Genomic DNA, 16021 nt, shown 5'->3' with positions numbered 1-16021 from the left:
GCTCTGGCGTTTAAGTGAAATGTAGCCTGAAATTTATGAAATGCTTTAGTGGCTTTATCACATTTTAGTGAGAAAAAAAAAAAAAGGTATTTTCAGTCCCTGTCTAAAGCTGTACTTTCCGAGATGACTGGCTCTCAGTGAGATTGGGACACTAATGGTCCCCATGACCTGCGGCAAAGTGGCCCAGAACTAGCAATGGCAGACTGTCGTCATACTGACCACATGGGGATATTATCGATGTTGCATCAACACCCAGTGTCGATACAACCACGAACTGTATGTTGAACATTGTGGATGCTCTTTGTACAGCTAAATGATCCCCATATTTCACATTCATTTGCTGCATGTTTAGCAGATAATTGCTCCATTCTTCATCAACAAAGTTGGCAGGGTGTGTAGCAACTCATAATGTAATAATCAGCTCATAATGTAATAAAAAACAAGTGCATAATGTAATAATTAAAATGTAATAAAAGCTCATAATGTAAGAATCAGCTCATAATGTAATAAAAAAGACATTATTACATTATGAAGTTGTATTACATTATGAGCCTCCTATGTGGAGGTTCTTAATGTAACACATTATTACATTATTACATTATTGAAAAATCCATTATTACGTTATGCGCTCGTTTTTTTATTACATTATGAGCTGATTATTACATTATGAGTTTTTATTACATTTTAATTATTACATTATGAGCCCTTATTACATTATGAGACGTTATTACATTATGAGTTGCTACAAGGTTGAAGACCCCTGTTCTACACCGTACCAAATCTCATTAGGCTAGCGTTCACCACAGATATATTATTAAATAACTATAACAGCCGTACAGGTATAGAGGGTAAATGGGTCAGATTTTCCACAGAGCCTTTCGGCACTGTATAACAGTTTTTATTTAATATTATTGATTTTCTTGCCCATGGCCATGGGGCATGTCACCATGAGCGGCTATTTATATTGCGATTCTGTCCGTGTTGGTGCGTCTGTGTGCACGTACCATCACTCATTTGGGGCTCTCGGCGGCTCCCACTCTAACAGTGCCAGATCATAGAGATAGAAAACCCAGCAGGGGCTCAGTACAGATTCCATCACAGCAATTTCTCGTTATTCTTCGAAATGTGCTTCCATCTGTCTCTGTTATCTGTGTGTGTGTGTGTGTGTGTGTGTGTGTGTGTGTGTGTGTGTGTGTGTGTGTGTGTGTGTGTGTGTGTGTGTGTGTGTGTGTGTGTGTGTGTGTGTGTGTGTGTGTGTGTGTGTGTGTGTGTGTGTGTGTGTGTGTGTGTGTGCACGTGTGTGTGTGTCTTTCTGTGCTTGATGTGCTTTGGTGTGAAACAGGTGAGTGGGAGCTGAGGGCTCACCAGAGGTCATCAGTGCAGCATTCAAAAACAACATAAGACACATTGAGATGTTGAGAGCCAGTGCGGTCATGTCAAATACTGTATATTTCTCCAGAATTGTCCAAATTGTTGAAATATTTAAAAATGTAACGTTTAAATATTGGAGCATAAATGCACACAGAAATATAAAGTTTTAAAACTGACACATATATTTGACCATTCTGTACATGATGTGGTGTGTATCAGCAAATCATTCTCTGTACCAGGACATGTGACATGTAATACTTAAGCTGGCCGTACACTAGCAGATACGCGGGCGCGATTGAATCGGGTAGCATTAAACACTACAGGATAATTGTTTAAGATGATTTTGATGATAATATGAGAACATTAGATCAAACTGTGTCCCTCCGCGCCACATTGTAGGGTTTGTAGATCAGCCTGGGCGTACTATTGACTTGCAAGAGCAAAGTGAGATGTGTTGTGTCACTCCTGTGCTGTTCCCAGTCTGTACAAGAGCGTATGGCTGCACAGTCTGTGACTGGTAGCGACTATTTCTGCTGATATAAAACAAACCCGTTACCATTGGTATTGAGTTTTAATTCCCATCCCAAGCAATCATGATACAACCTAATGGACGGACGGACGGTATTTAAAGTGTGTATGCGCGCGCACGCGTGTGTATGTGTATGTGTCGTGTGTGAGTGAGAGAGAGAGAGAGGGAGAGAGGGAGAGATGGAGAGAGAAAAAGAGAGAGAGAGAGATCTGTCGATCAGCTGCTGTCTTTCTCTTGGTCCCCCGCTGCTGTTCCAGTCTTCCATACCAGTATAGCGATCCAGGAAAATATCAAACCTTTTTGAAAAGAGTCGGGCTGGCCCCGATCGTCCTCCGAGCCACTCGGCTGGCGTCAGATTGGATCTGTGAGACCTCACACTAGACGACATTCGGACCGATTCAGTCGGAGGCAGCCAGATTGTCGGGACTCGGGAGGGTAATTAAATGCCCCTATTATCGAGTAGTGTACGGCCAGCTTAATTACATATACATAATACATAATGTTTGCCAGTGATTAGCATGCTGCTATATCTATCTATAAATGCGAGAAGTCTCTGCGTGTGTGTTTGTAATCCGCGTATCTCGAGAACCGTTCGTCCCACCGGCTTCAGATTCGGCACGCGCGCTCCCCGCCGCGGCACGGAGTGCAGTGCCGGGCCTCGACGCGACCCGACGCGCGGTTTTCCCTAACCGGCGCGAAACGTTCGGAATCTCCTTATGCGGGGCTGATTGTTGACATCAGGCTGTTCCGGAGGAAATCGGCGCAAAATCGGTCATTGTGACATCACTGCAGTGCCGGGCGCAAGCGCTGACTCATTGTGACATCACTGCAGTGCCGGGCCTTGCCTCGAACCGACAGATATCTCCGTATATGGGCATAAGACTGAGAACTCCATATATGGGCATATGGGCAGATACAGAGATCTCCATACAGTATATGGGCATATATAGACAGATATCTCCGTATATAGGCATAAAAGGGACACAGACTGATACAGAGATCTCCATATATGGGCATATGGGCAGATACAGGGGCGGAAATCGGTGCAAGCGCTGACTCATTGTGAGATTTGTGACATCACCTCATAAAAGGCTCTGACATCACGTACGCCACATGAGTCAACAAAAAATCTCTGTGAGTGTGTATGTATGTAATCCGCATATCTCGAGAACCGTTCGTCCCACCGGCACGCGCGTTCTCCATATATGGGAATAAAATGAATGCCTGTATGCGGAGCTGATGTCTGACATCAGAGTTTTCCGCAACCGGTACTGTGTGTCCAGAGATCTTCATATATGGGCATAAGTGGACAAAGGCAAACAGATGGTCAAAACGGGTCCTATGACAACAGGTATATTGGGGTTTGCATTAAAGGGTGGGGCATTCATGGGGTTTGCATTAAAGGGTGGGGCATTCATTCCCTATTTCAAATTCGGCACACGCGTTCCCCACCACAGCAGGTAGTGCAGTGCTCGGCCTCGACCCGACCCGATACACGATTTTCTGTAACCAGCACGAAAGGTTCGGATTCTGATGTCTGACATCAGGATTTTCCGGAACTGACACTGTGTCTGCATAGATCTCCATATATGGGCATAAAATGGATGCAGACAGACAGATACAGATATCTCCATATATGGGCATAAATGGACACAGGCAAACAGATGGTGAAAGATCTCCATATATGGGCATAAAGTGGACGCAGACAGACAGATACAGATATCTCCATATATGGGCATAAATGGACACAGGCAAACAGATGGTCAAAACGGGTCCTATGACAACAGGTATAATGGGGTTTGCATTAAGTTTGTCTCCTCCTCCATCTGTTTGTCTGTGTCCCTTTATTCCCATTATGGAGATCTCTGTATCTGTCTGTGCCTCCGACTGTGTTGCAGACACAGTGCCGGTTCCCCCTTTAATGCAAACCCCAGGTTCGGATTCTGATGTCTGACATCAGCATTTTCCGGAACTGGCACTGTGTCTGCATAGATCTCCATATATGGGCATAAAATGGATGCAGACAGACAGATACATATATCTCCATATATGGACATAAATGGACACAGGCAAACAGATGGTCAAAGATCTCCATATATGGGCATAAAGTGTACGCAGACAGACAGATACAGATATCTCCATATATGGGCATAAATGGACACAGGCAAACAGATGGTCAAAACGGGTCCTATGACAACAGGTATAATGGGGTTTGCATTAAAGGGGGAACCGGCACTGTGTCTGCAACACAGTCGGAGGCACAGACAGATACTCCATATATGGGCATAAATGGACACAGGCAAACAGATGGTCAAAACGGGTCCTATGACAACAGGTATAACACGGAGTGCAGTGCCGGGCCTCGACCCGACCCGACGCGCGGTTTTCCCTAACCGGCGCGAAACGTTCGGAATCTCCTTATGCGGGGCTGATTGTTGACATCAGGCTGTTCCGGAGGAAATCGGCGCAAAATCGGTCATTGTGACATCACTGCAGTGCCGGGCGCAAGCGCTGACTCATTGTGACATCACTGCAGTGCCGGGCCTTGCCTCGAACCGACAGATATCTCCGTATATGGGCATAAGACTGAGAACTCCATATATGGGCATATGGGCAGATACAGAGATCTCCATACAGTATATGGGCATATATAGACAGATATCTCCGTATATAGGCATAAAAGGTAGGGATGTTCCTAGCGACTAATTTCACTGACGTGTACACGACCGTTTTGTAATCGAATACACGATTAATCTAAAATTAATTGTTATTTTTTTTTTTATTGTAATTTCACACAGAAAATAGCCAAAACTGAGCACTTCGATCTATTAGGGCAAACCTCGTTTGAAAAAAGTATCAAGAGTATATAAAAGCCTTTTAAAATGTTATATAATATTGAAATCTTGCTCAAATTTATCAATTACGTCATTGCGTGAATCTGGGTCAGTAATAATTAGCGCATCAGTCTCAGCTGGGTCGCTAGACTCGCTATAACAGCTGATGTCTGTCTGACTGGAGTCGCTATAGTAATGAGCAACAGCTTTGTTCAAAGTTAGCTACATAATGGTATTCCATACTCAGCCAATGTATGATTAAGCATTCTCCTTGGCATGTTCTCACCTCAAAATATGGATTAATTCATGGACCGGATCACAGATGCAGCGTGCAGGCGAGTGATTCACATCCAGTATGTTTAAGATACACGTCGCTTAATTGCCATTAATTTACTTGCGCAGCGGACAGCCTGCCTGGTGTGTGGCTGCGTGTCAGCGCGACCACTGCAGCGCGCAACAGTCAGTCAGACTGTCACACAGACAGGCATGCTCCGCAAATCAACCAAGGGATTGCTTAATTTGCTTGTTAAAAAGTAACATTTTATTAAGACAAGACAGTAATATGGGCGCAGAGTTTAAATGTTTAATAAAGTTAATATCTCAATAATTAAAAATATATTTAATAGAATAATCGAATTGTATTTTCAAAACGAATAGTGGTTTTCAAACCGTGTACACGGATAACCGTGTACACGCGCACATCCCTATAGTGGAGGAAAAAATAGGCCAGAAGTTGACCATACCCCTACCCGGGGTAGAACAAAATGCGACATAGTTTTTTCATGTCTTTAGGATGTCCCTTTCATGAAATGGATTGTCCCGAGTTTTGCTTTTAATGCTAAAGTCATGAAATTGATCCATGAAGGGACTCACCACATAAGCAAAAAAACGCCTATCCTGAAAGATGGAGTTCCAAGTCAAACCTTTGTCATTTTCTACCTGCTGGTTGTTTTTACCTCATACTTGCACAGATGGTCTACAGGTAGTGTCCCTACATCCCAAAACAATCAGACTGCAAAAATCTGGTTCTGTTTTGAATCTGCAGCCTTTTATATAAGGACTTTCTATAGGCGGAAATGACATTCCTAAGGAGAATTACCCTGTAATCCTTCTATAAGGGGTAGTACAAACCATGACAATGGTTTTTCATAACTTTTACTTGTCCTCTTCATGAAATGGATGGTCAGCAGTTTTGCTTTTACTGCAAAAGTCATGAAAATGATCCATGAAGGGACCACATAGGCAAAAAACGCCTACCCTGAAAGATGGAGTTCCAAGTCAATCCTTTGTAATTTTCTATTGCTGGTTATTTTTACCTCATACTTGCACAGATGGTCTACAGGTAGCGTCCTTACATCCCAAAATAATCAGAATGCAAAAAAGTGATTTACCAAGAAAGTGCAGAAATATCCCCACACGTTAATCATACACCATTTCCACTTACTGGTTGGGAAGGCGCTCGAAACAAGGGCCTACTACAAACTTGATATCCCTGTATCAATAAGCGTTGGGCTTATCAAGCTTGTTATTAAGCATAGCGGGCCATGACATCATGTTTAAATAATCAAGACAAGAGGCGATCAATACATTGTTACAGTACTATTCATAATATATAGCCATTTAACACTTACTGCACACTAATGAATGATTTTTAAAAGATATTAAATGATAATATTTTTAACTTTTGTCAATTCTCATCTTCATTCCGACATGTCTCCTTTCCGACAGACACTAACCCTATCTCTTACCCTAACCCTAACCTCTATGGACGTGTTGCCACTCCGACAATAAGAAGTCACTGTCGGAGTGGCGACATATCGGAATAGAGAGAGCCCCCCACTCACAGTCACAACAACTGGCCAATTAAAAAAGATACCAGTTCTGTTCAGAATTTGTCATCTCACATCTTCCCACAAAATATTATAAAGCGCTCAACAGTGGGCTTGATAAAAGCCGGGTCAATAAGCAGGATCGATAAGGTGCTCATTATCAATACAAATTAACAAGCTCCATTCAGATTGTCAATAGGGAAAACACCAACAACCAACAAAAGAAACCAGAAGAATATGTCATAATATGCTTGTATTGTGAATCAGGAGTTTTTTTTCCCCCTCTATCTATTAATACTGTATATGCCTCAAATACAACAAAATGTAGTGGGATTACAATTTGATACCATGTCTCTACACACTTCATAGTCATAGAATCTACGGATGGTTCTCAGGTATAGGTATATATGTGTGCCATTCTTACTGCATGCCAAATAATCAAACAGCAGCTTTTTCTCATTTTAATTTATTTCGTTTATTTCTTTTTCAATATTTTCTAATCAACAACTATTTTGAGTGTGAGGGGGACTGACCAATTTGCAAAGCTGGTCAATGGATACAAAGCTGTGATTTCCCAAATTCTGACATAATTTTGTCAGGAGATTTCGTGACGTAATCGGCTGTGTATCTATTGGTCAATGGCTGGTCAATGGATTAATTGAATTCCGTCTTACTATTTATGTTATGGTAATAAATATGGTATGATATAAACGGTAAGAAGGAATTCAGTTCCCAGTGGATTACAACCACAAGGCCACTACAATGCTCCACAGTCAAGGCTGGTCCACAAGGCACAAGCTGGTATAAAAGGATTGTGTAATTTCTTGTTTATTTGAGTTTACAGGCAATGTACTGTAAAGACAGGAGCAATATTATGTACAACACAATCCCACAGAGAGACATTTAGGAACATACTACTTTGACTGCAACAATCCTTATCATAGCAGTAGAGTTGGGTGAGGTCTCTTACTGCTTGGTGCAGGCTATTTTTTGAACAGGACAGGCTGTAGTGATGTATCCTTTAGCATCCAACCCTTCCCAAATGGATTCCACAGAAGGGGTTTGGGGACATGATTGTGGCACCATATATGGCATGTCTGTCATGATGCAAGAATACAACGGAGCTCATCAAGACTAGAACACATCTGGTCCTTTGCTTTCTTTTTGAGCGGTGCTAACCGCTCCTATAGACCGCTTTTTTACCAAAACCATGATGTCACAAATGATGATGACATGAGTCCGCTAGACCAATGAAACACTTTGATTATGTTGATCTGTCCATGATGTCATAGTCACATAGGCACCCGATTGGTTAACTCTGATTTAGAACGCGTTTAGGCCGCCTAGATACGTCATAAAAAATTATTGAGCGGTGCTAACCTTGAATTTCAAAATTGTATTAGATGAATATTCACTTATAAGCGATAAAATAACCACACTTTTAGACAGACTGTGGAAGATCTTACAGGTTATAAATGATAGCCAACTAATACAAGTTTAAAATACAAATAAACACAATATCCACTGGGTATCCACTGATTGCCCAGTTCTTCGGGCTCTTCGGGCCCAGCTCTTCTTGAAAGATTCAGTCAAGTCAGTGGTCTTGAACATAGCTGACAGTTGTTGTACTTGGCTGACAGCTGTTGTACTTTGTTGTACAGCTGTTGCTGCAAGGTCTGTGGTTCCAAAAAATTTAAAATACAAATAAACAGCTTTTGGAAAAAAAGATTATGCTGTCACTAATGAGGGTAACATGAGTTAATTAGACCAAATGTTCCGCCCCAGGATAACGGATGATTCTTTGGTCAAAATAATCGTGGTATGAAATTCAAATACTTCGGCTTTGCCGTAATAATTAGTATAGGGTCATAAACAAAGATCTAGAGGCAAATAAGGTCCCTGGTTGCCTAACTGACGACCACCAGAGTCATCAGGCTCTGGTGGCAGAGCTGGTTCTGTCCAGAGATGGTTCCGTCCTCTGTATGGTGTAAAGGTCAGGACACATGAAAACCTTATATAGTCTGAGCAGACTTCTAGACTGACATCATACACAACACAAAGAATATTGCCATGCATGCCTATCAACACTGATTCGCGCAGGCGCCCTTACAGGAATTAGTTTGCACCGCTCACTTCGCACGGGTGCGATTTTTTAGGCCATAGAGAGTGAGGGCATATTGTGTTGAACATGCTGAAGCCTCTGGTAGACTATCTGTCAAGCCAAAGGTTCTCAGAAACCTGACCTAATTTATATGTACAGTACTATTGATATACTTGTGTTGCTCATCTACTGTCAGTCAACAACTCCTTGGAATAGCTGCCATTGTCATGCATGCTGGTCATGGGATAGAGAACGATACATCCAATGTCTGATATTACAAATACATTGGGAGTGGCTTTGTGTGAGAGTCTTCCAGCATGGCACGCATTGACTGGATGCAATGCAACGAGCAGTCTGTTCAGAATAAGCAAAACAACAACTTTCAACAAGCTGGCGAAGCACATACATGAGCTTCAGGATCTGAGAATCTTTGGCTTACTGCATGCCAAATAATCACACATTGTGTAGTGTATTGTACTGATTATAGGCCTACATACATACTGCATTTAAGTCTGACTACCATAGACTGCTTATAGAACAATATTTTTGCTGCTTTTGAGGTGAAAAAAAAGCAGGTAGAAAATGACAAAGCATTGACTTAGAACTCCATCTTTCAGGGTTGTCTTTTCTTTTATGGCGAGTACCTTTATGGATCAATTTCATGACTTCTACAGTAAAAGTAAAACTACTGACCATCCATTTCATGAAGAGGACAAGTAAAACACTGTCAGGGTTTGTACTACTCCTTATAGAAGATTATCTCCAGGATTTTCCTTAGGAATGTCATTTCCGCCTATAGAAAGTCCTTATATAAAAGGCTGCAGATTCAAAACAGAATCAAATTTTTGCATTCTGATTGTTCTGGGATGTAAGGATGCTACCTGTACACCATCTGTGCAAGTATGAGGTAAAAAAAAACAGCAGGTAGAAAATGACAAAGGATTGAATTGGAACTCCATCTTTCAGGATAGGCGTTTTTTGCCTATGTGGTGAGTCCCTTCATGGATCAATTTCATGACTTTTGCAGTAAAAGTAAAACTCGGGACAGTGCATTTCATGAAGGGGACATCCTAAGGATTTGAAAGAACTATGTCGCGTTTTGTTCTACCCCTTATAGAAGATTATCCCCAGACTTACAGGGGAACATTCCTTAGAAATGTAATTTCCGCCTATAGAAAGTCCTTATATAAAAGGCTGCAGATTCAAAACAGAACCATCTTTTTGCATTCTGATTGTTCTGAGATGTAAGGACACTACCTGTAGACCTTCTGTGCAAGTATGAGGTAAAAACAACCTGCAGGTAGAAAATGACAAAGGTTTGACTTGGAACTCCATCTTTCAGTATAGGCGTTTTTTTGCTTATGTGGTGAGTCCCTTCATGGATCAATTTCATGACTTTTGCAGTAAAAGTAAAACTTGGGACAATCCATTTCATGAAGGGGACATCCTAAAGATATGAAAAAACTATGTCGCGTTTTGTTCTACCCCGGGTAGGGGTACCTCAAAAACTAAGGCTCTTTTTTATGTTTTTTTCCTCTACTACTAATAAAAGGGACACAGACTGATACAGAGATCTCCATATATGGGCATATGGGCAGATACAGGGGCGGAAATCGGTGCAAGCGCTGACTCATTGTGAGATTTGTCACATCACCTCATAAAAGGCTCTGACATCACGTACGCCACATGAGTCAACAAAAAATCTCTGTGAGTGTGTATGTATGTAATCCGCATATCTCGAGAACCGTTCGTCCCACCGGCACGCGCGTTCTCCATATATGGGAATAAAATGAATGCCTGTATGCGGAGCTGATGTCTGACATCAGAGTTTTCCGCAACCGGTACTGTGTGTCCAGAGATCTTCATATATGGGCATAAGTGGACAAAGGCAAACAGATGGTCAAAACGGGTCCTATGACAACAGGTATATTGGGGTTTGCATTAAAGGGTGGGGCATTCATGGGGTTTGCATTAAAGGGTGGGGCATTCATTCCCTATTTCAAATTCGGCACACGCGTTCCCCACCACAGCAGGTAGTGCAGTGCTCGGCCTCGACCCGACCCGATACACGATTTTCTGTAACCAGCACGAAAGGTTCGGATTCTGATGTCTGACATCAGGATTTTCCGGAACTGACACTGTGTCTGCATAGATCTCCATATATGGGCATAAAATGGATGCAGACAGACAGATACAGATATCTCCATATATGGGCATAAATGGACACAGGCAAACAGATGGTGAAAGATCTCCATATATGGGCATAAAGTGGACGCAGACAGACAGATACAGATATCTCCATATATGGGCATAAATGGACACAGGCAAACAGATGGTCAAAACGGGTCCTATGACAACAGGTATAATGGGGTTTGCATTAAGTTTGTCTCCTCCTCCATCTGTTTGTCTGTGTCCCTTTATTCCCATTATGGAGATCTCTGTATCTGTCTGTGCCTCCGACTGTGTTGCAGACACAGTGCCGGTTCCCCCTTTAATGCAAACCCCAGGTTCGGATTCTGATGTCTGACATCAGCATTTTCCGGAACTGGCACTGTGTCTGCATAGATCTCCATATATGGGCATAAAATGGATGCAGACAGACAGATACATATATCTCCATATATGGACATAAATGGACACAGGCAAACAGATGGTCAAAGATCTCCATATATGGGCATAAAGTGTACGCAGACAGACAGATACAGATATCTCCATATATGGGCATAAATGGACACAGGCAAACAGATGGTCAAAACGGGTCCTATGACAACAGGTATAATGGGGTTTGCATTAAAGGGGGAACCGGCACTGTGTCTGCAACACAGTCGGAGGCACAGACAGATACTCCATATATGGGCATAAATGGACACAGGCAAACAGATGGTCAAAACGGGTCCTATGACAACAGGTATAATGGGGTTTGCATTAAAGGGGGAACCAGCACATGTGTCTGCAACACAGTCGGAGGCACAGACAGATACAGAGATCTCCATAATGGGGATAAAAGGGACACAGACAGACAGATACAGAGATCTCCATATATGGGCATAAAATGGACGCAGATAGACAGATAACTCCATATATGGGCATATATGGGCATAAAATGGACCCAGAACTATATCTGCAGTGATCTCCATATATGGACATAAAATGGACGCCGACAGACAGACAGATACAGATATCTCCATATATGGGCATAAATGGACACAGATGGTCAAAACGGGTCCTATGACAACAGTATAATGGGATTTGCATTAAAGGGCGGGGCATTCATTCCCTATTTACATAGTTCCCGAGTTGGCCAGGTCGCCGACTAGACGCTGGGCCGCCCGAAGGGCGGCCCAGCTTCTAGTATTGTAAATTAGAGAGGCTATACGCATGAGGAAGCATTACCCACACAGCAAAGAGCATGGTTATAGACTGTGCATATGATTACTCCACCCTTGAACAGATTACCTTCAGCTGATTAAAACCACCTCTTGTAGTGTCCGACCGATAGACTTTTTTTTTAACCAATACGATACGATACAAGAGAGAGGGGCCCATCACCGATACCGATACGATACCGATATAAAATATTTTTGAAAAAAAAGAAGAAGGAAAAAAAATGTTTTTAAAAAAGAAAAAAAAAATGTCTGCCAACTCGGGAAACTTGGGCGGGGGCAGCAAATGAGTTATTATTATTATATTTATACACACAATCCAGGAGCCTGACAGTATGAGAAGAGTCAACCCATTCTCACTCCCTTTGCTTCACCCTCCCGACACCGTGTCTTTCTTTCCTTTACCCCTGTGAAGTTTTGGGAGTGACTATTGCGTCTAGGGTGCGACGGAGACGGAGAGTTTTTGGACGAGACAGAGTCTTAGTACGCATACGCCGACATGTGTTTACTGGAAGATTTTTCACTGACGGCCGTCACGGGGAATCGAACCCCGGTCTCTGGATTTGTATCTCCATGCTCTACCGACTGAGCTAACGAGAGTAACTGGGAAGTACCTTTTTTTTTGTGCTTTTATCTTTGACAAAACGTGAAATGATAACGTAGTCCCTTCTTTGAGCCACATTTGGAGGCGGAAGCAGTCCCCTGGTCAAGATTTACTATTCTGTCCATAACGGCACGTAATTCGGTAACGCGGCTGAGTCGGCTCATGCGGCGTTCCCACCGCTCGTCGCGGCAACTCGGCTCGCTATCGCTCGCCTCGGTGGCGACTCACGGGGGTCATCGCCGCCTGAGACGGCGCTGCTCCGTCGTTTAGAGTGGCGTGAACGGTAGCGACGGGTGGCTGGTAAACCAAGAAGCCTTCAGAGCGTATCGAATCCCGCATCAGGAACTACTTTTTTTTCTTTCTTCTTAGACCACCCAATGCGTCTAACCCTTGAGACATTAGGCAATCCGTCCGCGTCTATGGTGAGAAGCATTCGGTATTTAAGATCGCGTCGGTTGTATGACGCAATAGGGGTGAGAACCTGTTGGAAGAGTTGACTATGCAATTTTGGCCCTAAAGGGCTTCTCGTTGACTATGCAATTTTGGCCCTAAAGGGCTTCTCATATGACAGGGCTCGGCTGACACAAACACAGTACATCGTCAATTCACCATACAGTATCGGAGGAGGAGGGCTCACTTGTTATGGTCTACAGTCTATGGATTATACACAGCCTACTATTGGGGAAGGAACACATAACCATGGACTTTATGACTCTTTAACACAGAACCACAGACGTTATGACTCTTTAGCGGCGAGGGGTGGACGGAACGTTAGAGTAGCCTATTAGCTTGTTTTGGTAGCTAACAGAACCATAGCATGGAGTTGAGTCGGTGACACAGACAAATCCCACTCGATCTACATTGAATCACTGCATTGGAATCCACACTGAACTGAACGGCTAGTTTATTATGCCATATGCCACCTCACTGCATTTGATGCATAATCATGCAGGGCTGCAACGCATCGATTACACGTCTCTAAAAAGAGTCATGTCGAGACGGCTGGTGATTGAAATGTTGAAGGCTTTGCTTATATGTGGCATGTGGCAGGGCGCGCTCTGCTGGACAATGTATATCATTACATCGGAGCTCTCCAACACTGCGTTCAATGCGCTGGGCTTACTTTTTATTATATCGGCGGGATATTTCACCGATACGATATAAACCGATATGCCCAAATAAGGTCATATCGGGCCGATAATATCGGCGGCCGATATATCGGTCGGAGACTAACCTCTTGAGGTTGGAGGTGTAATTATGCAGTCAACGTAGGGTAATGTGTTTCCGTTTCATGCATGTCTATTGTCTATGTTTAAGACCACATTCGTCACATAGCCAGGACCGGGGTCGCTCGCTTGACTCACTTAGCTTTCTCCCCCTTCCATAGCTCCCATCGCTGGATCATAGGCCCAGCACTTGCCCTGGTGTTAACCCCAGCGGGAGTGATGGTCCTGGGCTCTCCATCAGTGTCTACCCCTGGAGGAGAGAAGTGGAGGTACGGTACACGGTACAGTCTCTCCTCATGCCTCATGACCTCCACGCTAATTATCTGTCCAGATGTAAATGACGTGGCGTATATCTTTGTGTGTTTCTATGTCTCTGTTGGATCAATCTGGCTAGCCATCATCAAAGAAAAGGGAAAAACAGCGCCCTCTCTGTTTAGTTCCTTAATACTCTTGAGAGATTGCTATTGGATTGATATGTTTCTCTGTGCCTGTGAATATGTATATGTTATGCATGCATGCATGTATGCGTGTCAGTGGTGCAAAGTATCTAAGTACTGTACTTAATTGGAGTATTTCCAGTTTTCTGTACTTTTACTTTTACTCACTTTTACTGTGTGTGTGTGTGTGTGTGTGTGTGTGTGTGTGTGTGTGTGCGTGCGTGTGTGCGTGTGTGCGTGTGTGCGTGCGTGCGTGCGTGCGTGCGTGCGTGCTGTCCGTCTCCACCAGAGCCCACGCTGGAGGGATGCCAAGTTGTCCTTCGCTAACCCTTTGTATCGACACTCCCCTGATGCTAATGGCCCTGACTGCAACAGCACAGAAGCTTAAAAACAATGGACTCACCATCCGCCGCTGCAGTAAACCTGGGTCAAGCAGCGGCGCTTGCAATTACTTTTGCAGGTTTGTTTTAGCCCACTCAGCTGTCAGTTGGGAAGGTTGTACGATAGAGAGTTAGGCTTTGTGGATGTCCCTATATTTCCATATCGTTGCTGTGGGGGAGAAACCTTGTATGTCCAAAACTGTTACTTAGATCCAGTGAAGTTATTATCTATTCAAGCTCTTGTTAATACTTTTCATTTGTTAAGTATTCTTTTTTAAATAGATGTGTTGCAAGCTTGTAGATGTGTTGCGAGCTTATAAATCGGCTGTTTATGCTGCTTTTGTGTGACACCAAAGAACAAAAACAAATATGGAGATACAAGGTTTCTGCCCGACAGCAATGATATGTAGAAAACAACACGCATGCTGCCACGCAGGCATCCATTTCAATTTAAACATGCAATCCACTGAGGATAGCAAGATACCCAGAATACCAACTTTTTAAAATAATCCATTTTAATTTTCAGAAGTGCAAATAAAACCAGTTTGGCCTCTGGTTTATTCGCACTTTGTGAAAATTAAAATGCTTAAGTGTCAGTGTTTTTTGGCTGCTTTGTCTGCGGGGGCGGGACGCTTTGTGATTCTGCATTCTCCTCGCTGAACAAAGGGGGCCATAAATGTCACAGTTAAACTGTAGTTATGCCGTTGTAAATTTTGGTCATGGGCCTTTTTCAGCCAATGTCTCATTAGAAAGGTCGTTATCGGTGCGCTTTGATGCCACCTTCACACGGGTGATTTACAAGAGCACACAGTACTAATACGTGCGTAATATTAGTAGTCTACTGGACAGCTAGTTCTGTAAAGATTGCATACATCGTTAAAGTTCTGTTCCATCTGTATTTTACTCCATGATTTCAGATCTAAAGGAGTAGCTCACCCCACAAATTACTTATTTTTGATCAATTACACACCCCACGAAGCATTGAATTAATGAGATTATTTTTGTTTTTGTCACATTCCTAAGCCAATAGTTTGATGACCGGGTCATCGGTCAATAGGAGACTGACATGATTGTGTATTTGCTAATAAAAGAATACAGATAAGAAACACCATTGTGTGTGATATGTACTTTATCTAGACTGCTGAGGCTTGGACAGTATATCAGGGTTAGTGATATGGGGGAACAGTAAAGCCCTTTGCACACAGGCGCGTTTAACCGCACATATAAAACGGACAATATAATTTTTTGAAAAGAAAACAATGATTCTCTATGACCTCATGCACACCGGCTCCGAATTAGCCGTGCGACGAGTGGCTGCCGCCGTGCG

The 16021-nt window shown here is 43.0% G+C and overlaps 1 protein-coding gene across 1 annotated transcript in view; it reads left to right on the top strand.

Annotated features, from left to right (window-relative positions):
* malrd1 (MAM and LDL receptor class A domain containing 1) overlaps window positions 1-15064 on the top strand; it is a gene marked incomplete at its 5' end in the record, with an annotated part of 149594 nt that extends 134530 nt beyond the window's left edge. Inside the window, 2 exons of the mRNA XM_080751770.1 lie at window positions 14039-14146; window positions 14604-15064. Coding sequence (XP_080607896.1) covers window positions 14039-14146; window positions 14604-14702 — 207 coding nt within the window. The 3' untranslated portion in view covers window positions 14703-15064. The remainder of the gene's footprint in view (window positions 1-14038; window positions 14147-14603) is intronic.
* Between the last annotated feature and the right edge of the window lie 957 nt (window positions 15065-16021).

This window comes from Nannobrachium achirus, assembly GCF_963921795.1.
Source record: "Nannobrachium achirus genome assembly, chromosome: 21".
Classification (NCBI taxonomy): domain Eukaryota; kingdom Metazoa; phylum Chordata; class Actinopteri; order Myctophiformes; family Myctophidae; genus Nannobrachium; species Nannobrachium achirus.
This window is presented reverse-complemented; position numbering and strand designations above follow the sequence as displayed.